Genomic DNA, 22646 nt, shown 5'->3' on the forward strand with positions numbered 1-22646 from the left:
AGAACACATCATAAGTGTGAGCCATTCATCATCACACACTTAAAAAAGCACATCTACAAAACACATTTTTCAAAACAAATCAAATCAAATTGTATTAGTCACACGCGCCGAATACAACAGCCTTACAGTGAAATGCTTACTTACGAGCCCCTAACCAACAGTGCATTTTCAAAGAAATACGGATAAGAATAAGAGATAAAAGTAACAAGTAATTAAAGAGCAGCAGTAAAAAATAACAGTATATACAGGGGGGTGCCGGTACAGAGTCAATGTGCGGGGGCACCGGTTAGTTGAGGAAGTATGTACATGTAGGTAGAGTTATTAAAGTGACTATGCATAGATGACAACAGAGAGTGGCAGTGGTGTGGAGGGGGGGGGGGGGGCAATGCAAATAGTCTGGGTAGCCATTTGACTAGATGTTCAGGAGTCTTATGGCTTGGGGACCTAGACTTGGTGCTCCGGTACCGCTTGCCATGCGGTAGCAGAGAGAACAGTCTATAACTAGGGTGGCTGGAGTCTGACAATTTTTAGGGCCTTCCTCTGACACCGCCTGGTATAGAGGTCCTGGATGGCAGGAAGCTTGGCCCCAGTGATGTACTGGGCCGTTCGCACTACCCTCTGTAGTGCCTTGCGGTCGGAGGCCGAGCAGTTGCCATACCAAGCAGTGATGCAACCAGTCAGGATGCTCTCGATGGTGCAGCTGTAGAACCTTTTGAGGTTCTGAGGACCCATGCCAAATCTTTTCAGTCTCCTGAGGGGGAATAGGTTTTGTCGTGCCCGCTTCATGACTGTCTTGGTGTGCTTGGACCATGTTAGTTTGTTGGTGATGTGGACACCAAGGAACTTGAAGCTCTCAACCGGCTCCACTGCAGACACGTCAATGAGAATGGGGGTGTGCTCGGTCCTCTTTTCCTGTAGTCCACAATCATCTCCTTTGTCTTGATCACGTTGAGGGAGAGGTTGTTGTCCAGGTACCACATGCCCAGGTCTCTGACTTCCTCCCTATAGGCTGTCTCGTTGTTGTCGGTGATCAGGCCTACCACTGTTGTGTCGTCGTCAAATTTAACGATGGTGTTGGAGTAGTGCCTGGCCGTGGGGCTGAGCACGCACCCCCGTGTTGAGCACGCACCCCCGGGGCGGCCCGTCAGGAAGTCCAGGATCCAGTTGCAGTGGGAGGTGTTTAGTCCCAGGGTCCTTAGCTTAGTGATGAGCTTTGAGGGCACTATGGTGTTGAACGCTGAGCTGTAGTCAATGAATAGCATTCTCACATAGGTGTTTCTTTTGTACAGGTGGAAAGGGCAGTGTGGAGTGCAATAGAGATTGCATCATCTGTGGATCTGTTGGGGCGGTATGCAAATAGGAGTTGGTCTAGGGTTTCTGGGATGATGGTGTTGATGTGAGCAATAACCAGCCTTTCAAGGCACTTCATGGCTACAGAAGTGAGTGCTACGGGTCGGTAGTCATGTAGGCAGGTTACCTCAGTGTTCTTGGGCACAGGCACTATGGTGGTCTGCTTAAAACATAAAAGTTGTAAAAATAATTATGCTGTCTACATTCAGTGACTGTGATGAATACGCTACTGAGTGGATGATCTTATACACTCTTGTCATGCTTATGCTTTGTACCATACCGATAAAAAACCAAGGAGGGGAGCTTTTTGGACAACTCCAGTGGTAGCAGAGAAAGTACATAGACATATACTATCAAAGGCTTTCAGCATTGGATTGTCTATCAAATACATTTAAGCTATGTATGTATTATGTTTATTATGCTAATCCTGCTTCATATAACAATTTTTCATTATAAACTTTCAGGAATCAAACAGTATCAAAACCCATGCAATTTGAGCCATGGCTCTAACTTCTATTTTTTATTTTACCTTTATTTAACTAGGCAAGTCAGTTAAGAACAAATTCTTATTTTCAATGACAGCCTAGGAACAGTGGGTTAACTGCCTTGTTCAGAGGCAGAACAACAGATTTGTACCTTGTCAGCTCAGGGATTCGACCGTGCAACATTTCGGTTACTGGTCCAATGCTCTAACCACAAGGCTACGCTGCCTCCATTTAAAGGCCCATTTAAAACAGCTGATGAAACTAACACTGTAAAAGTTTTTTTTTTTTAAATGGATAAGTTTTAATTCCTGAAAGTTTCTGGTTGAAAATACAATCTGCAAAGGACCTTTTAATCAGCGGGTTTGAATGGGCGGAAGTTTTGGTTTTCCATCATGACATCACCATGTGGTAAATTGGTTAATAGACCAATAACAAAGAGTTCCAAAACGATCTGCCAATAACAGCTGTTTCAGTTTTTCCCTTCCCATGCAGACCACTCCCAAAAAGTGTTTTGTGCCCCTTTTAATGGAAATCTATTACAGTAAAAATCAAAATTGTTATCCAGAAATGATTTAATATAAATGTTTAAAAAGCTGCATTGTGCCTTTAAAGCTAATGAACCTTAATGGACGTAACCCCATTATAACATTGCTATGCACTTCACTTTACCATACTGTACCATATGTTTTTAATGAATCACTGTATAGGTCTGGTGATATAGATCATGTTAAATAAAATCGTTCCTAGTTTGAGTTGATTCTATTTCAATTCCAGTTCAATTCCAGTTCAAATTGTACCTTTTTCCCATGGTGTGTTTTTTGTTCAAGTTTTATTAACGTAATTGAGAATAAAACCACATACAATTTTCTGGGTCCATTCCATTACTGTAACTATACCTAAATTAGATTAGACTATAATTAAATTAGTTATCAGACAGCGCCTGGCTCGGCCATCCGACCATGGCATTCAATGGTCAAAATGGGTAACACAAATACCAACGGTTCAAATCAACTGAGAAAACCTTCACATTATCAGATCATGAGAACAAGTTGCTACAATGATGAATGCAATAGTGAGATGATGAGATGTAACTGAACAAGATAGCGGAAATTGTGCAAGCTGCTGTTTCAATGTAAGAATGTGCTATGCTCCTTCACTTTGTCTGGAGTTGTTTCTCAGATACTGGTGGAACCGGAGTTAAATGTCAGGTCAGGGTATGGACCACATTATGGTTATTCAGTGGTGGATCCTGTTATGCATATCAGGGAATTCTGCTGAGGGTGAGTTCAGTTTTTACTGTATGTATTTCATCATCATTATTTTGTTGCTCTGAACATCTTGTTTGTCCTTGATTTTTAAAACAAGGGGCTTTAAACCAGATTCACAATAAATAATCTGTGTATTTTGAAACTGTTATAGGGTGAATTGAAAATGTTATTTGACCAGATCTGTGTCTCATTGTCCACACACAGTGATGAAGAGGAGCATCTTCTTTATCTCTGGTCAGACAGAGAGTGTGCATCTGTCTGTGTCAGACCTGGCTCAACCTCACGAGTCAGAGTTCAGCTGGGAGTGGACCTCACATGATGGGAGATACTCAGAGATTCAAATAGCCAGAGCAATATCCTCTAGGCTAGTGGTTAGTCCACCTTTCACAGAGTACTTTTCTTGCAGCATAGACTATGACGTAACAGTGAAGCCGAAGTTTGAATGTGCAGGGGTGTTTTTGTTGGTAAGAACAAATGTCCCATTGGTTAAGATTGAGATCTTCGCCACAAAAAGTAAGTCAATTCTGTGTCTGTTTTGCACAGACAAGCCATCGTGAATCTTCCATAATGACAAAATAGCTTCCAATGATTAAATCGTTTCAAAAGCCAGCTTCCAGAATTAATTTCTTCACCGTAATTGTTCATTCACATTACTGTTTTAGTTTGGACAGTAAGTTTACATTGTAACCATTTTTAAATTCCATGTTTTTTCAGTTACACCTTCCTTTTGGCCTTCATTTCGTCTGAGTTCTGATGTGAGTGTTAGTTGCGAGGTGTCCAGCCTACCAGAAGGGGCCACACTGCAGTGGGAAAGAGAGGAAGGTCCCACTTCTAACACCACGCTGTCCTACAATAACACTGTCCATATGGTCATCCACAGTGTTCATCCGGACAGTCAGGGGGCATACTACTGCACTTTTAGACAGAATGGAACACTGTTATATAATGTCTCTAATGCTGTCAGAATTGAGGAAGGTACAAAATGTGTTCTTATCTAACTGAAATATCAAAACCTTTATGTGAAACCTGAATGTTTTCCTCTTGATCAGTAGTCATTGACAATCAATAATATTAGTCTCATTTTAAATGGATAAATGGTGATCACATTTGTTACATTTACAACAAAATGGACCCGTAATGCCATTTAGACTTTGGATTTAAATGAAATTAAACTTTCCCCTCTGACTGAACACCGCAATGGTTTTCTCCACAGTTTCGTCTGATGCCACTCTCACAATGTACAGAGAGAGCTCCAACAGCTCTCTGGTGACACTGCTTTGTATGACATCAGATAGGTACACCCATGCATTATGGTCCTGGACCCCACTATCTACAGCTAAAGACGTTCAGGTTGTGACAACTGCAATGTACGGATCCAATGACACATTTAATGAGAGATTTTCATACGGGGACTTCAATGGACACTACTTCCCTCTCTACTTCTCACCGGTGAAGTTTGAAGATTGTGGGAGGTTCAACTGCTATTTTGAAAACCTCCTAGTTGCCTCTATTAATGTGGTAACCCTAAAGGGTGAGCATTATCATTTTAAATATCCAAGGTGCATTTTTCAGAATAATCAATTTTACTTATATTTGAGAAAACAGATGACAGATCCCCAATGATCTCCAGATTTCCATTTCAGTCTCTGCAGTGCAGCCTAGTGGATTCCCCAGGAATCATCCGGTAGTGCTGAGGTGTGAGGTGTCAGAGGTGAGCGGTGACCCTGTGACCCTGGCCTGGATGAGGATGGAGGGGAGCAGGGGGCTGCTGGTCAAACAGGAGGTCCTGACAGAGAGTCACCCCAACAGGACGCTCAGTGTGACCCTGCCCAGCTTCCGTAGCGACCAGCTGCACTGGCAGTGTGCTGTGTTCACAGAGGGCATGCTCAGAGTAACAGCCTCCCTGACCCTCACACTCCCCACACAGACAACAATGTCTTCAATGACAGGTAACAACTTGTTATGATAGACTCTCTTCAATTTGACCTAATCTGTTCCAACCTATCTCAATCCATCCACATTTTTCCTCACTGGACCTCTGCTTTCTCCTGGCATAGGCCTAGTGTAACAAAATAAATAGGTTACCATGCTGGAGAGGTTCCTATGTTTAATATAATCTAACAGAAGTCTCTGTTTCTTAGGGATGGGCACCGAGACAGTGGTCAGAGGGGTGATTACAATGGCTGCCACCCTAGGAATTCTGGGACTTCTCGGGTTCTACTGTCGAAGACCAAACGGTAAGGAGACACTCCCTCTTGGATAGACTCTCCATAAAAAAAAGACATCCAACCCAATCCCAAAGAAATGGGACATTGAGGCACTATCTAAAATGTCTGCCTTAGACAGTACCAATCTTTCTCTTTCATTTTGCACCGAGGCAGAGCTAGCCTTCACATGGGACGTGGATCCTTCTCTGCATTAGAGCGCTTTTAAAGTCTCCAAACATATGACCAACTTTGATTTTGATTTTGTAACATACATGATCACCTTTCAGAAGTACTGAGTGGAAAACTAGTGAATTAGTGTGTGTAAATGACATCATTGCATACTCTTCTGGTTGATGTGTTGTTGTGTCTTCCATCCAGGCACCCAGACACAGAGACAAAAGGAGGAACATGCTCAACTGGAGGAGACTAGTGTATAGCCTTGTTGCTAGCCTATGGCCTGTGGCTGTGTTGAAATATAGCTTTCCCACCCATGTCTGTACCAACCAGTGACGTCTTTCACACGGAATTACCACATGACACACTGTGTTCTGTCAAAAGGTCTGGCAATAGAAACTTCATTGGTGTTAAATTAATGTGTTAATCACCAACAACCTTCCCATCAAAGACTAATATTGAAAACATGACCATGTTATGATACTGTAAGCATCTTTCCAAAAGAATAATTTACACTGAGTGTACAAAACATTAGGAACACCTGCTCTTTCCATGACATAGACTGACCAGGTGAATCCAGGTGAAAGCTATGATCCCTTATTGATGTCACTTGTTAAATCCACTTCGAACAGTGTAGTTAAAGGGGAGGAGACAGGTTAAAGAAGGATTCTTGAGACAATTGACACGGATTGTGTACGTGTGGCATTCAGAGGGTCAATGGTCATGACTAAATAGTCATGTTTTTACACTCAGTGTATATTATTTAGTTCATCCTAGAAATGTACATTTCCATTCATCCTCAGTCTGTAATGTTTGTACACAATAAATGGTGATGTTAATACTAGTTTGGCAACAGTGTCTCAGCTTATTTTACCATCTGATTGTCCTGTATTAGAAAAGCTTTGAATTTTGAATGGACTGTTGTAAGAGACTGACAATAATGTAGCAAGTTCAGCTTTTTGGTTTTGAAAACCTTTGGTTGCATTTGGACATCATGGTCTATGGAATTTAAAAAAATTTACCAACTGTTATTTGCTTCAAAAGGAAAATGTCTTGTTTCCATATTAATTATAATATCTGTAACATCCTTGTAATAATACTACTTCTATTATTTTTAATTGCACAGCATTTACATTATATTCTGCTACATGTTGCTAAACTGTGACATGTTTGACTATTGTTTTGATCCCATTGATGCCTATTATGACGGTGGTGTGGCATTGATAATTTAACCCTTAATCCTACTCCTTAATCCCTGCATGCTACATACAGTATATGGCTGATACCAGTAAAGTGAGATTTTATGAAGTCCTATGTCCTCAGATTTGCACTCATTTTAAATTGCATCACGTGTAGTTTTGGAACTTCTTCTTTTCTTCAGTCATTTCCTGAACATATTTATCAGAGACGTCAGTAATGATATGAGTTGGCTACTGAGTAGAGAGGGGAACAGAACAGTAACATACAGCAACATGGGGAAGTACAGAGGCTCTATGGGTGTAAGGTTGTTGTGGATCCTGCTGTGGATATCTAGATGCGGTCAGGGACTCTCAGCTGAACGTGAGTAACGTGTTTCTGGTTGAATTATTTGACATTAAAGAGTCACCATTTAAAGAGGTAATCTGTAGTTGCTACATCCATTTGGAGACCTTTAAAACCTGTTAGGGCTAGGGGGCAGCATTGACACGGCTGGATAAAAAACATACCCGATTTAATCTGGTTACCACTCCTACTCAGTAACTAGAATATGCATATACTTATTACATATGGATAGAAAACACCCTAAATTTTCTAAAACTGTTTGAATGGTGTCTGTGAGTATAACAGAACTCAAATGGCAGGTCAAAACCTGAGAGATTCCTTTACAGGAAGTGGCCTGTCTGACCATTTCTGGAACTTCTTTGCCATCTCTATCATTTACTAAGGATCTCTGCTCTAACGTGACACTTCCCACGTCGTCCATAGGCTCTCATAGCCCGGGAAAAAAGAGAATGTCGTCATTCCAGCCCCAGGCTGAAACACATTATCGCCTTTCTCAAGTGGCCCATCAAGAGACACTAGCTTATGCGCGTGACCCCGACCGCCCCCGCCTTTGGGATTTTTTCCTCTGTTTGCCGAAAAGGAGATCCCTGTCGGAATTTTACCGCTTTTCTACGAGAAAAATGACGTAAAAATTGATTTTAAACAGCGGTTGACATGCTTCGACGTACGGCAATTGAATACTTTGAATTTTATTGTCAGGAATTGCGCCAAGCGCGCGACACTTCTTTACTATTTCGGATAGTGTCTGGAACGCACGAACAAAACGCCGCTATTCGGATATAACGATGGATTATTTTGGACCAAACCAACATTTGTTATTGAAGTAGACGTCCTGGGTGTGCATTCTGACGAAGACAACAAAAGGTAATGACATTTTTATAATAGTAAATATGATTATGGTGAGTGCTAAACTTGCCGGATGTCTAAATAGCGAGCCCGTGATGCCTGGGCTATATACTTAGAATATTGCAAAATGTGCTTTCACCAAAAAGCTATTTTAAAATCGGACATATCGAGTGCATAGAGGAGGTCTGTATCTATAATTCCTAAAATAATTGTTATGCTTTTTGTGAACGTTTATCGTGAGTAATTTAGTAAAATGTTAGCGAATTCCCCGTAAGTTTGCGGGGGGTATGCTAGTTCTGAACGTCACATGCTAATGTAAAAAGCTGGTTTTTGATATAAATATGAACTTGATTGAACAAAACATGCATGTATTGTATAACATAATGTCCTAGGGTTGTCATCTGATGAAGATCATCAAAGGTGAGTGCTGCATTTAGCTGTCTTCTGGGTTTTGGTGACATTATATGCTGGCTTGAAAAATGGGTGTCTGATTATTTCTGGCTTGGTACTCTGCTGACATAATCTAATGTTTTGCTTTCGTTGTAAAGCCTTTTTGAAATCGGACAGTGTGGTTAGATTAACGAGAGTCTTATCTTTAAATGGCTGTAAAATAGTCATATGTTTGAGAAATTGAAGTAATAGGATTTTGAAGATTTTGAAAATCGCGCCACAGGCTGGCAGTGGATGTTACGTAGGTGGGACGAATTCGTCCCGCCGGTCCCATAGAGGTTAAATGAATGATATACACCAGCATAGCCGCGGGAAGTAGTTTGGGGTGGGATGCAGTAAAAAAAATTTAGCCAACAGGGGATGGGGAGGGGCTGAGAATGTTTTATCAAGGGGGTTGCATTTTTGTGTGAATTTTTAAGGATATTTTTATTCAGATTTTTCAGAGGGTGCTGCAGCAGCCTCAGCACCCTTACCTCCCGCGGCTGTGTACACCCGGGATGGGAAACTGGTGGCCCGCCCCTTCTGAAGGCCCTCGGATCAATTAAAGTAATACATTTAAAAAAGTAAAATAATTTACTCAGTCTGCATCTCAACCTACTGTTGCAAGTCAGAATAGTATAATACACAATGTGACATTTATTAAATTTGGTTGTGCTTCAGCAGTTTTTCTCTGATGCAGTCACTGATTGTCAGTCAATTAGTCCATGTCAGCTAAACAATTTTTTTATTGGTAAGTTAGTCTAGCTGCTAGCTATCTAACTTAGTAATCATGGTCCAAATACCGTCCGGTGGGCCCCCGTTGATTTTGTTAGTCAGTCTCACTCAGATATCATATTAAAAACTGCAAACATTTCTCCTCACCCTATGGCAAAATGTGTAGAATTGCAGGAAATTAATAAAAAAATATCAACCTGTAGAATTGTACAAAATAAACTCTAAAACATTTTTTTTTCTCTCCGCTGTCAAGATGGGGTCTGCTGAAATGTTTTGCTCACTATGTGGTGGTGGGGGGGGGGGTTATGCGTATGTGGTTATGCAGACCTGCAAGGAATTTACGTCCCTTCAGGATGAGTTCAGTTTTTGTGGCTCCCACCCCCATCAAAGTTGCCCATCCTGATGTACACCCATTGATTCTTGAAGATTTGAACTGCCTTATGAGCTGAGTTCAGCTGTTGTACCCCACCATTATCCCAAATATAAGTTGTAAACTATGTAAATATTAAAAACAGTTTTAGAAATATCTCCAGGCCCATCCCTCAGCTGTTTCCCAAATCAGTAGCAGGTTAACTGCTTTGTTGTTGTTCTATCAGCAGATTGCCCCTTTAAAGCATGACATACAACTATGATGAAACTATTGAAGAGTCGTCTGAGAAAGAGAGTGAGAGAAAATGTGAGATTTGAACAGTGAATAATATTAATATGAAGATATTTTGCAGCTTTTTGTCCTATCGTTTTGATTATCTTCCCTCCACAGAATTGTCAAAGGAGATATTTTTCCTTGCCGAGCCCAATAACACAGTCACTCTCCAAGTTTCCCCTGCAGTTCCGGAAGGGACAGCGCACCAATGGATGTGGACCTCACATGATGGCAGACACTCAAACACTTCAGTAGCCCAAATCACTTCATCCAGGAATAGAAATCCTTCATGGAACACACAGGCTCCTTTCTCAAAAGGAACAGGATATGATCTTTCTATCCAAACAAAATTTGAAAATGCTGGAGAGTTTGTGTTCATGCAAACCAAACCAGCTTCAGCAGTTCTGGCGAGATTTGAGGTGTTTAGTTTTGTGTTTAAAGGTATATTGATCATGTTCAGTTTCTCAATGTGTATAATTTGAATCATTTTAAATATCAATGTATATCGCCTTGTCAATATCAGAATAAGAGCCAAACTTTTGCTGTTGTAATCGCTTCATTATTGATTATCAAGCATTTTAGATTTGTAAAAATGTAAACCACTGATTTCCACTTTTCCGCTCGTTTCATCTACATTTAACAAATTGAAGTAAAGTAATATATGTCTCCTTTTTGCAGCGACACCAAACTATAATGTTAATGAAGTGTATCTTGGATCTGATGTGAGTGTGCGATGCGAGGTGTCCAGCATACCAGATGGGGCCACACTTCAGTGGGAAAGAGATGGAGATTCCACTTCTAACACCACGTTGTTCTACAACAGAACGGCCCATATGATCATCCACACTGTCGATCAGAATTACCTGGGGATATTCAACTGCAATTTCAGACTGAATGGAGAATTGTTGTTTACAGGTTATATTACACTGAATGTGCTAACAGGTAAGATTTATTAACATGAATGTAATACATTAATACATGAATTGACCAAATGTTAAATATTCAGGAATATGGTCCTCAATAATACAAAGAAAAGGGTGATACAATTGCACTATACAGGCCAACATTATCATCAGCATTTTCACTTTAATGTTTCTTTTTTCCAGACACATTTAATAAACCATTGATACATCTGTTTCGAGAGAGCAGCAACAGCAGTGAGGTGAAGTTGATCTGCAGGAATAGTTCCCCATACAGGAGAGCCGAATGGACCATGAGGAGATCAACAACATCTGTTACTCTGACTTCATCGGACAAAGTCAGAAGTGACCGATTCTCATCTCCCCCATTCAACGGATATGATTTCCCACTGCATGTCTCACCAGTGACATTTGAGGATAGTGGAACGTTCGAATGTTTCTATGATCGCCAAAGATTCGGCATGTTTAAACTCACAACCATTCGAGGTAACTTTGCTTTTGTCTTTTAACAATGAGAGAGCAGACACTCTGTTCACGTAGACGGTCGGTTACTAGGACAACCATACACTTTTCATTTAATCATTGAATTTAATCAGCTGTTCAGTACATTGTTACAGTTACTGCTCTTTCAGTCAAAGTATAGTACAGTACTTTTTTCTGTTCTTTATCTTAGTATCTGAATCTGGAGGGCCCCCTGGTGGCCAGCCCGTGGTGCTGAGGTGTGAGGTGTCGGAGGTGAGCGGTGACCCTGTGACCCTGGCCTGGATGAGGATGGAGGGGAGCAGGGGGCTGCTGGTCAAACAGGAGGTCCTGACAAACAGTCACCCCAACAGGATGCTCAGTGTGACCCTGCCCAGCCTCCGTAGCGACCAGCTGCACTGGCAGTGTGCTGGTGTTCACAGAGGGCATGCTCAGAGCGACAGCCTCCCTGACCCTCACACTCCCCACACAGACAACAATGTCTTCAATGACAGGTAACAACTTGTTATGATAGACTCTCTTCAATTTAACCTAATCTGTTCCAACCTATCTCAATCCATCCACATTTTTCCTCACTGGACCTCTGCTTTCTCCTGGCATAGGCCTAGTGTAACAAAATAAATAGGTTACCATGCTGGAGAGGTTCCTATGTTTAATATAATCTAACAGAAGTCTCTGTTTCTTAGGGATGGGCACCGAGACAGTGGTCAGAGGGGTGATTACAATGGCTGCCACCCTAGGAATTCTGGGACTTCTCGGGTTCTACTGTCGAAGACCAAACGGTAAGGAGACACTCCCTCTTGGATAGACTCTCCATAAAAAAAGACATCCAACCCAATCCCAAAGGAATGGGACATTGAGGCACTATCTAAAATGTCTGCCTTAGACAGTACCAATCTTTCTCTTTCATTTTGCACCGAGGCAGAGCTAGCCTTCACATGGGACGTGGATCCTTCTCTGCATTAGAGCGCTTTTAAAGTCTCCAAACATATGACCAACTTTGATTTTGTAGTGAACTAGAACTCAAATTAACATTATGAAGTAACATACATGATCACCTTTCAGAAGTACTGAGTGGAAAACTATTGAATTAGTGTGTGTAAATGACATCATTGCATACTCTTCTGGTTGATGTGTTGTTGTGTCTTCCATCCAGGCACCCAGACACAGAGACAAAAGGAGGAACCTGCTCAACTGGAGGAGACTAATGTATAGCCTTGTTGCTAGCCTATGGCCTGTGGCTGTGTTGAAATATAGCTTTCCCACCCATGTCTGTACCAACCCGTGACGTCTTTCACACGGAATTACCACATGACACACTGTGTTCTGTCAAAAGGTCTGGCAAAAGAAACTTCATTGGTGTTAAATGAATGTGTTAATCACCAACAACCTTCCCCTCAAAGACTAATATTGAAAACATGACCATGTTATGATACTGTAAGCATCTTTCCAAAAGAATAATTTACACTGAGTGTACAAAACATTAGGAACACCTGCTCTTTCCATGACATAGACTGACCAGGTGAATCCAGGGGAAAGCTATGATCCCTTATTGATGTCACTTGTTAAATCCACTTCGAACAGTGTAGTTAAAGGGGAGGAGACAGGTTAAAGAAGGATTCTTGAGACAATTGACACGGATTGTGTACGTGTGGCATTCAGAGGGTGAATGGTCATGACTAAATAGTAATGTTTTTACACTCAGTGTATATTATTTAGTTCATCCTAGAAATGTACATTTCCATTCATCCTCAGTCTGTAATGTTTGTACACAATAAATGGTGATGTTAATACTAGTTTGGCAACAGTGTCTCAGCTTATTTTACCATCTGATTGTCCTGTATTAGAAAAGCTTTGAATTTTGAAGGGACTGTTGTAAGAGACTGTGTCATGGTTGTCATATGATGGAGTGGACCAAAGTGCAGCGTGTGTATCGTTCCACATTTCATTATAACTGTGACACTATGCAAGACATACTAATGACCAAAACAACAAACCGCGACAAAGCGGTGGAACATACACTTACTCAAAACAATCTCCCACAACTCCTAGTGGGAGAAACAACAACTTAAAAATGATCCCCAATTAGAGATAACGATGACCAGCTGCCTCTAATTGGCGATCATCCCAAAAAATACCAACTTAGAAATACAACAACTAGAACCCCACATAGAAATACATAAACTAGACAAACCCCCAACGTAGAAAAAAGAAACTAGAACCAACATAGACATAAATAAACTAGACAAAACCCTCTGTCACGCCCTGACCTACTCTACCATAGGAAAATAAAAGCTTTCTATGGTCAGGACGTGACAGACTGACTATAATGTAGCAAGTTCAGCTTTTTGGTTTTGAAAGCCTTTGGTTGCATTTGGACATCATGGTCTATGGAATTTCAAAAAATTCACCAACTGTTATTTGCTTCAAAAGGAAAATGTCTTGTTTCCATATTAATTATAATATCTGTAACATCCTTGTAATAATACTACTTCTATTATTTTTAATTGCACAGCATTTACATTATATTCTGCTACATGTTGCTAAACTGTGACATGTTTGACTATTGTTTTGATCCCATTGATGCCTATTATGACGGTGGGGTGGCATTGATGATTTAACCCTTAATCCTACTCCTTAATCCCTGCATGCTACATACAGTATATGGCTGATACCAGTAAAGTGAGATTTTATGAAGTCCTATGTCCTCAGACTTGCACTCATTTTAAATTGCATCACGTGTAGTTTTGGAACTTCTTCTTTTCTTCAGTCATTTCCTGAACATATTTATCAGAGACGTCAGTAATGATATGAGTTGGCTACTGAGTAGAGAGGGGAACAGAACAGTAACATACAGCAACATGGGGCAGTACAGAGGCTCTATGGGTGTAACGTTGTTGTGGATCCTGCTGTGGATATCTAGATGCGGTCAGGGACTCTCAGCTGAACGTGAGTAACGTGTTTCTGGTTGAATTATTTGACATTAAAGAGTCACCATTTAAAGAGGTAATCTGTAGTTGCTACATCCATTTGGAGACCTTTAAATGAATGATATACACCAGCATAGCCGCGGGAAGTAGTTTGGGGTGGGATGCAGTACATTTTGTTAGCCAACGGGGGATGGGGGAGGGGCTGAGAATGTTTTATCAAGGGGGTTGCATTTTTGTGTGAATTTTTAAGGATATTTTTATTCAGATTTTTCAGAGGGTGCTGCAGCAGCCTCAGCACCCTTACCTCCCGCTGCTGTGTACACCCGGGATGGGAAACTGGTGGCCCGCCCCTTCTGAAGGCCCTCGGATCAATTAAAGTAATACATTTAAAAAAGTAAAATAATTTACTCAGTCTGCATCTCAACCTACTGTTGCAAGTTAGAACAGTATAATGTACAATGTGACATTTATTAAATTTGGTTGTGCTTCAGCAGTTTTTCTCTGATGCAGTCACAGATTGTCAGTCAATTAGTCCATGTCAGCTAAACAATTTTTTTATTGGTAAGTTAGTCTAGCTGCTAGCTATCTAACTTAGTAATCATGGTCCAAATACCGTCCGGTGGGCCCCCGTTGATTTTGTTAGTCAGTCTCACTCAGATATCATATTAAAAACTGCAAACATTTCTCCTCACCCTATGGCAAAATGTGTAGAACTGCAGGGAATTAGTAAAACATTATCAACCTGTAGAATTGTACAACATTAACTCTAAAACATTTTTTTTTCTCTCCGCTGTCAAGATGGGGTCTGCTGAAATGTTTTTCTCACTATGTGGTGGCGGGGGGGATTATGCGTATGTGGTTATGCAGACCTGCAAGGAATTTACGTCCCTTCAGGATGAGTTTAGTTTTTGTGGCTCCCACCCCCATCAAAGTTGCCCATCCTGATGTACACCCATTGATTCTTGAAGATTTGAACTGCCTTATGAGCTGAGTTCAGCTGTTGTACCCCACCAGTATCCCAAATATAAGTTGTAAATATTAAAAACAGTTTTAGAAATATCTCCAGGCCCATCCCTCAGCTGTTTCCCAAATCAGTAGCAGGTTAACTGCTTTGTTGTTGTTCTATCAGCAGATTGCCCCTTTAAAGCATGACATACAATTATGATGAAGCTATTGAAGAGTCGTCTGAGAAAGAGAGTGAGAGAAAATGTGAGATTTGAACAGTGAATAATATTAATATAAAGATATTTTGCAGCTTTTTGTCCTATCGTTTTGATTATCTTCCCTCCACAGAATTGTCAAAGAAGATATTTTTCCTTAACAAGCCCAATGAAAGAGTCACTCTCCAAGTTTCCCCTGCAGTTCCGGAAGGGACAGCGCACCAATGGATGTGGACCTCACATGATGGCAGACACTCAAACACTTCAGTAGCCCAAATCACTTCATCCAGGAATAGAAATCCTTCATGGAACACACAGGCTCCTTTCTCAAAAGGAACAGGATATGATCTTTCTATCCAAACAAAATTTGAAAATGCTGGAGAGTTTGTGTTCATGCAAACCAAACCAGCTTCAGCTGTTCTGGCGAGATTTGAGGTGTTTAGTTTTGTGTTTAAAGGTATATTTATCATGTTCAGTTTCTCAATGTGTATAATTTGAATCATTTTAAATATCAATGTATATCGCCTCGTCAATATCAGAATTAGAGCCAAACTTTTGCTGTTGTAATCGTTTCATTATTGATTATCAAGCATTTTAGATTTGTAAAGATGTAAACCACTGATTTCCACTTTTCTGCTCGTTTCATCTACTTTTAACAAATTGAAGTAAAGTAATATATGTCTCCTTTTTGCAGAGACACCAAACTATAATGTTAATAAAGCGTATCTTGGATCTGATGTGAGTGTGCGATGCGAGGTGTCCAGCATACCAGATGGGGCCACACTTCAGTGGGAAAGAGATGGAGATTCCACTTCTAACACCACGTTGTTCTACAACAGAACGGCCCATATGATCATCCACACTGTCGATCAGAATTACCGGGGGATATTCAACTGCAATTTCAGACTGAATGGAGAATTGTTGTTTACAGGTTATATTACACTGAATGTGCTAACAGGTAAGATTTATTAACATGAATGTAATACATTAATACATGAATTGACCAAATGTTAAATATTCAGGAATATGGTCCTCAATAATACAAAGAAAAGGGTGATACAATTGCACTATACAGGCCAACATTATCATCAGCATTTTCACTTTAATGTTTCTTTTTTCCAGACACATTTAATAATCCATTGATACATCTGTTTCGAGAGAGCAGCAACAGCAGTGAGGTGAAGTTGATCTGCAGGTATAGTTCCCCATACAGGAGAGCCGAATGGACCATGAGGAGATCAACAACATCTGTTACTCTGACTTCATCGGACAAAGTCAGAAGTGACCGATTCTCATCTCCCCCATTCAACGGATATGATTTCCCACTGCATGTCTCACCAGTGACATTTGAGGATAGTGGAACGTTCGAATGTTTCTATGATCGCCAAAGATTCGGCATGATTAAACTCACAACCATTCGAGGTAACTTTGCCTTTGTCTTTGAGAGAGCAGACACTCTGTTCACACAGACTGTTGGTTACTAGGACAACCATACACTTTTCATTTAATCATTTAATTTAATCAGCTGTTCAGTACATTGTTACAGTTACTGCTCTTTCAGTCAAAGTATAGTACAGTACTTTTTTCTGTTCTTTATCTTAGTATCTGAATCTGGAGGGCCCCCTGGTGGCCAGCCCGTGGTGGTGAGGTGTGAGGTGTCGGAGGTGAGCGGTGACCCTGTGACCCTGGCCTGGATGAGGATGGAGGGGAGCAGGTGGCTGCTGGTCAAACAGGAGGTCCTGACAAACAGTCACCCCAACAGGATGCTCAGTGTGACCCTGCCCAGCCTCCGTAGCGACCAGCTTCACTGGCAGTGTGTGGTGTTCACAGAGGGCATGCTCAGAGTAACAGCCTCCCTGACCCTCACACTCCCCACACAGACAACAATGTCTTCAATGACAGGTAACAACTTGTTTGCTGCACTTGCAGTCTGTGGTGTTCACAGGGGGCATGCTCAGTGCAAGCATTCCCCTCAGATTCAGTGATTCTGCTGGAAGATCAGAGTTCATTACATCAACATTGACTTTGAAAGGTAACACATGTCTGTAGATTACATTAGATCACTCCATCTGAATGATTGGAATCTATTAAAGATTCAGTTAGATGACATCATCATAAACAACATACTGTACATCATACAAGTAACCAAATCAATCGTCTCTGGATTGCCCTTGGGCCCCTGTTAATTTAAACTGTGATGAATTTAGAGTCTTAGTGTCACGTATACTCCCTCTCCGGCCTCTAGGTCATCAGGCTGCTGATTATCCCACACACCTGTCACCTTCGTCAAGCCCACCAGCTCCTCATGACACTCACCTGGACTCCATCACGTCCTTGATTATCTTCCCTATATCTGTCGTGGTGTTTGGGTTTTGTTTTTATTGTTTTGTTTATTTATTTATTAAAACACTCACTCCCTGTAATTGCTTCCCATCTCTCAGCGCCCTCGTTACAGAATAACACGTCACCTAAGGGAAGCATTTTTTTTGTGTCAATGTAAATGACACCGGGTCCGGGAGCCGCTACAGGCTCTCATGCCTCCGCCGGCTCGTCGGGCTCACATTCCTCCGCCGGCTCGTCGGGCTCTCATTCCTCCGCCGGCTCGTCGGGCTCTCATTCCTCCGCCGGCTCGTCGGGCTCTCATGCCTCCGCCGGCTGGTCGGGCTCTCATTCCTCCGCCGGCTGGTCGGGCTCTCATGCCTCCGCCGGCTGGTCGGGCTCTCATTCCTCTGCCGGCGGCGGGCCCCCTCCGCCGGCTCGCGGGCTCTCATTCCTCCGCCGGCTGGTCGGGCTCTCATTCCTCCGCCGGCTCGTCGGGCTCTCATTCCTCCGCCGGCTCGTCGGGCTCTCATTCCTCCGCCGGCTCGTCGGGCTCTCATTCCTCCGCCGGCTGGTCGGGCTCTCATTCCTCCGCCGGCTCGTCGGGCTCTCATTCCTCCGCCGGCTCGTCGGGCTCTCATTCCTCCGCCGGCTGGTCGGGCTCTCATTCCTCCGCCGGCTCGTCGGGCTCTCATTCCTCCGCCGGCTCGTCGGGCTCTCATTCCTCCGCCGGCTCGTCGGGCTCTCATTCCTCCGCCGGCTCGTCGGGCTCTCATTCCTCCGCCGGCTCGTCGGGCTCTCATTCCTCCGCCGGCTCGTCGGGCTCTCATTCCTCCGCCGGCTAGTCGGGCTCTCATTCCTCCGCCGGCTCGTCGGGCTCTCATTCCTCCGCCGGCTCGTCGGGCTCTCATTCCTCCGCCGGCTCGTCGGGCTCTCATTCCTCCGCCGGCTCGTCGGGCTCTCATTCCTCCGCCGGCTGGTCGGGCTCTCATGCCTCCGCCGGATCGCCTGGCTCTCACGCCCCCAGCCGGATCGCCAGGTTTCCGCGCTTCAGACGGCATGACCGGTTCGCTCCTGATCCCCGGGTTCATCCCCTTTGTCGGCGTCAGGGAGGGGGTACTGTCACGTATATTCCCTCTCCGGCCTCTAGGTCATCAGACTGCTGATCCTGTCACCATCGTCAAGTGCACCAGCGCCTCATGACTCTCACCTGGACTCCATCACCTCCTTGATTATCTTCCCTATATCTGTCACTCCCCTTGGTTCTTTCCTCAGGTGTTATTGACTGTTTCATGTCGGTGTGTTTGTGTTTTGTGTTTTTTGTGTTTATTTAATAAAAAACTCACTCCTTGTACTTGCTTCCCGACTCTCAGCACACTCGTTACACTTAGCAAATGGCGTCAGCTGTGTAGTAAGTACTCAGGTATCATATCCCAGCATGTTCTCTCTCATACTCTTTGTTCATGTCTTTTTGGTTACCACAGATAACCATCTGCAGACTGTGGTCATTGTGGCCTGCATTGCTATGGCTGTTGCTGGGGTCCTGGTTGGTGCTCTGGTGTTCTACCTGAAGAGGAAGAAGACAGGTAAAATACACTGATAATGACCACATTGCTGATCAAACTTGTTGGATTGCTACATCTTAAATTTAGGCCTATTTCAACAGTTGTGTGAACGTTTTTGCAATGATCGCTTTTTTCAAAGCTGTGACGAACCTACCACTGACCCAGAAGAATGACCCAGTCTACGATAACACCACAGATTCACGAAGAGTCCAAGGTATACACTTCTCCACTTTGGGTCTAATATGATGTACAATATAGATATGGCAGTGGAGACTCCTCAGAGGAAGAATGGGTGGACCATCCACTATTATTTATAGTGAAACATTAAAGTTATCCTTTTTGGATAAAATTATACAAAAAATATTCTCATCACCAAATAACTGATTTAAACACACTGTTTTGCAATGGTCTACAGTAGCCTCAACAGTACTCTGTAGGGTCACACCATGTTGTAGCCAGAGTACAGTTATCTTACATCGACTTCAATATAAAACCTAGGAGGCTCATGGTTCTCACCCCCTTCCATAGTCTTCCACAGTAATTATGACGCCTTCCGGAGGACGTCGTCCAACCTCAGAGCGCTTGCATCATTAACTAACATGTTGTCCATCCAATCAAAATATCAGAATGAATCTAATACTGAAAGCAGAAGCTACCGCCAGCTAGCACTGCAGTGCATAAAGCGTGGTGAGTAGTTGACTCATTGAGAGAGAAGACAATATTTGAACAGTTTATTTGCATGAAATTCACTGAGGATGGTCCTCCCCTTCCTCCTCTGAGGAGCCTCCACTGGTACAGTAAGGAGGAAGTAGAGATGACTTTCAAGATGACATTCGGAATGTTCCACAGTGCCAACCGATATAGGAAGTTACACAAAAGTTACAACTGTGTTAACATTTTGGCAAAAATGTTTTACAACCAGAGAGCCAGAAGGGTCAAACAGGTGAAGATGAGAATGAGGAAGTTCATTACTCTGAATTTGCTTTGGGTGAACCCAGGCTTGTCGGTGAGTAGTGTGTGTGTGTGGAAAAACAGAATGGTTTGTTGAATGTAACTTGTGTAGATGAAGCGTAACTATATGATTTTCCTTTTTTCAGATCCCAACAGAGTCACAGCAGGGTCAAATCAGGTAAGAATAGCACTTTGTTAAAATGATCATTTTGTTATTTATATACAGTACCAGTCAAGGGTTTTTATTGTTAATATTTTCTACATTGTAGAATAATAGTGAAGACTGCAAAACTATGAAATAACACATGGAATCATGTAGTAACCAAAAAAGTGTTAAACAAATAGAAAAATATTTGAGATTCTTCAAAGTAACCACCCTTTTCCTTGACAGCTTTGCACACTCTTGGCATTCTCTCAACCAACTTCATGAGGTAGTCACCTGGAATGCATTTCAATGAATGTGTGTGCCTTAAGTTAATTTGTAGAATTTCTTTCCTTCTAAATGTGTTTCATTCAATCAGTTGTGTTGTGACAAGGTATGGGGTGGTATACGGAAGATCCATATTATGGCAAGAACAACTCAAATAAGCAAAGAGAAATGACAGTCGATCATTACTTTAAGACAATGCGGAACATTTCAAGAACTTTTAAAGTTTCTTCAAGTGCAGTCACAAACCTTCATGCGCTATGATGAAACTGTCTCTCATGAGGACCGCCACAGGAAGGAAGACCCAGAATTACCTCTGCTGCAGAGGATAAGTTCATTAGAGTTACCAGCCACAGAAATTGCAGCCCAAATAAAAGCTTCACAGAGTTCAAGTAACAGACACATCACAACATCAACTGTTCAGAGGAGACTGCGTGAATCAGGCCTTCGTGGTCTAATTAATGCAAAGAAACCACTACTAAAGGACACCAATAAGAAGAGACTTGCTTGGGCCAAGAAACACGAGCATGGACATTAGACTGGTGGAAATCTGTCCTTTGGTCTGAGTCTAAAGTTGAGATTTTTGGTTCCAACCGCCATCACTTTGTGAGACGCAGAGTAGGTGAACGAATGATCTCCGCATGTGTGGTTCCCACCGTGAAGCATGGAGGTGTGATAGTGTAGGGGTGCTTTGCTGGTGATACTGTCAGTGATTTATTTAGAATTCAAGTCACACTTAACCAGCATGGCTACCACAGCATTCTGCAGCGATACGCCATCCCATCTGGTTTGGGCTTAGTGGGACTATCATTTGTTTTTCAACAGGACAATGACCCAACACACCTCCAAGCTGTGTAAGGGCTATTTGACCAAGAAGGAGAGTGATGGAGTGCTGCATCAGATGACCTGGCCTCCACAATCACCCAACCTCAACCCAATTGAGATGGTTTAGGATGAGTTGGACCGCAGAGTGAAGGAAAAGCGGCTAACAAGTGCTCGGCATATGTGGGAACTCCTTCAAGACTGTTGGTGACGCTGTTTGAGAAAATGCCAATAGTGTGCAAAGCTGTCATCAATGTAAAGGGTGGCTACTTTGAAGAATCTAAAATCTAAAATATATTTTGATTTGTTCAACACTTTTTTGGTTACTACATGATACTATATGTGTTAATTTGATGTCTTCGCTAATATTCTACAATGTAGAAAATAGTAAAAGTAAAGAAACCCTTGAATGAGTTGGTGTGTCAACTTTTGACTGGTACTGCATATATATATATATATATATATATATATATATATATATATATATATATATATATATATATAGTTACTATTTGTAATATCTGTCTAAATGTAGTGTGCTTGTTTTTTTAACTGGTGTTCATGTCCATACATACAGGAAAGTGCTGTGATCTATTCAACTCTCAACATATAAGGAAACATGTATTTTAGATGGATAAAATGACCTATGTTAAATCAAGATTGTGTTCCACATTTTAACAATTACTTAATGTGTATTAGTCTACAGAGAAAATTATACCACAATACTGATTGCTTTTGAAATTATGCCAGTTACCTTTTATTTTAAACCTATGAGATTTGTTCAATTAGTTTATTATACTGCTTTTGATTCATGTGTTTAATGATACAGTAATATATGCTTACTAAGACTGCTGTGTAAATACAGCAGCTAGCCCAATTGGAAGGTTTAAATTGTAGGAAGGCAATTTTGGTCTGAAATATTTTGATGGTTGTAACCTACATTGCAGCCATGGATGCAAATAATAGTTTTATATATTTGTAGTCTTTCATGCATGTGCATTTTGTATGTTTCGATATATAACATTCGATATATGTTTAAATAAAAATGCTTTTCATCATTTGATGTCTACTTATTGCATAGCTGAGTGGAGTTGGGTATGTTACCAGTAGATGGCACTGTTGGAAAGAAAATGTTTATTTGCAAGAATACATTACATGAGGTTTGAGAGGAGAATAATTCATTTCTTTCAGCCCTCTTTCCTTCTCCTTTGCTATTGCTAGTTCCTTTAGGGATTGCAGTGAAAAAGTAGTAATTCAATGCTTTTCTCTCCCAAAGGTATGTAGGCACACTAAATGCAATGAATAGACTGCACATCCAGAAGGAATGTCTTTATGCACAGACAGGTGCAGAGTAGCACCAAAATCCCTCCTGCTTTGTGCAGAGGTGTGTGTG

General features: G+C 41.9%; 2 protein-coding genes across 6 annotated transcripts; both read left to right on the plus strand.

Annotated features, from left to right (window-relative positions):
• The first annotated feature begins 2958 nt into the window (after positions 1-2958).
• Positions 2959-12875, plus strand: LOC106586295 (uncharacterized). Of its 3 annotated transcripts, XM_014173430.3 has the most exons (13): positions 2959-3115; positions 3308-3616; positions 3818-4078; positions 4317-4634; positions 4747-5052; positions 5245-5340; positions 5689-7044; positions 9797-10120; positions 10358-10621; positions 10786-11085; positions 11273-11573; positions 11766-11861; positions 12236-12875. In XM_014173430.3, the coding sequence occupies exons 1-7, from the start codon at positions 3037-3039 to the stop codon at positions 5745-5747; spliced, it is 1428 nt and encodes a 475-aa protein (XP_014028905.1). In that variant the 5' UTR covers positions 2959-3036; the 3' UTR covers positions 5748-7044; positions 9797-10120; positions 10358-10621; positions 10786-11085; positions 11273-11573; positions 11766-11861; positions 12236-12875. The 3 variants fall into 3 exon arrangements, with proteins under 3 accessions (XP_014028905.1, XP_045563538.2, XP_082825100.1); XM_045707582.2 differs by lacking the exons at positions 2959-3115; positions 3308-3616; positions 3818-4078; ... (1 more) ...; positions 4747-5052; positions 5245-5340 and having other exon boundaries at positions 6895-7044; XM_082968974.1 differs by lacking the exons at positions 2959-3115; positions 3308-3616; positions 3818-4078; ... (2 more) ...; positions 5245-5340; positions 9797-10120 and having other exon boundaries at positions 6895-7044.
• Positions 12876-13872: 997 nt separating this feature from the next.
• LOC106586294 (uncharacterized) lies at positions 13873-22311 on the plus strand. 3 transcript variants are annotated; one of them, XM_082968973.1, is made up of 11 exons: positions 13887-14028; positions 15142-15218; positions 15303-15626; positions 15864-16127; positions 16292-16591; positions 16772-17071; positions 18973-19074; positions 19193-19267; positions 19976-20059; positions 20151-20182; positions 21831-22311. In XM_082968973.1, exons 3-11 carry the CDS (start codon positions 15398-15400, stop codon positions 21864-21866), a joined length of 1422 nt encoding a protein of 473 aa, XP_082825099.1. In that variant the 5' UTR covers positions 13887-14028; positions 15142-15218; positions 15303-15397; the 3' UTR covers positions 21867-22311. The 3 variants fall into 3 exon arrangements, 2 of the variants coding, with proteins under 2 accessions (XP_014028903.2, XP_082825099.1); XR_001324168.3 differs by lacking the exon at positions 15142-15218 and having other exon boundaries at positions 13873-14028; positions 19903-20059; XM_014173428.3 differs by lacking the exon at positions 15142-15218 and having other exon boundaries at positions 13873-14028.
• The last annotated feature ends 335 nt before the right edge of the window (positions 22312-22646 follow it).

The sequence above is a fragment of the Salmo salar genome, chromosome 25 (assembly GCF_965601325.2).
Source record: "Salmo salar chromosome 25, fSalSal1, whole genome shotgun sequence".
NCBI lineage: Eukaryota > Metazoa > Chordata > Actinopteri > Salmoniformes > Salmonidae > Salmo > Salmo salar.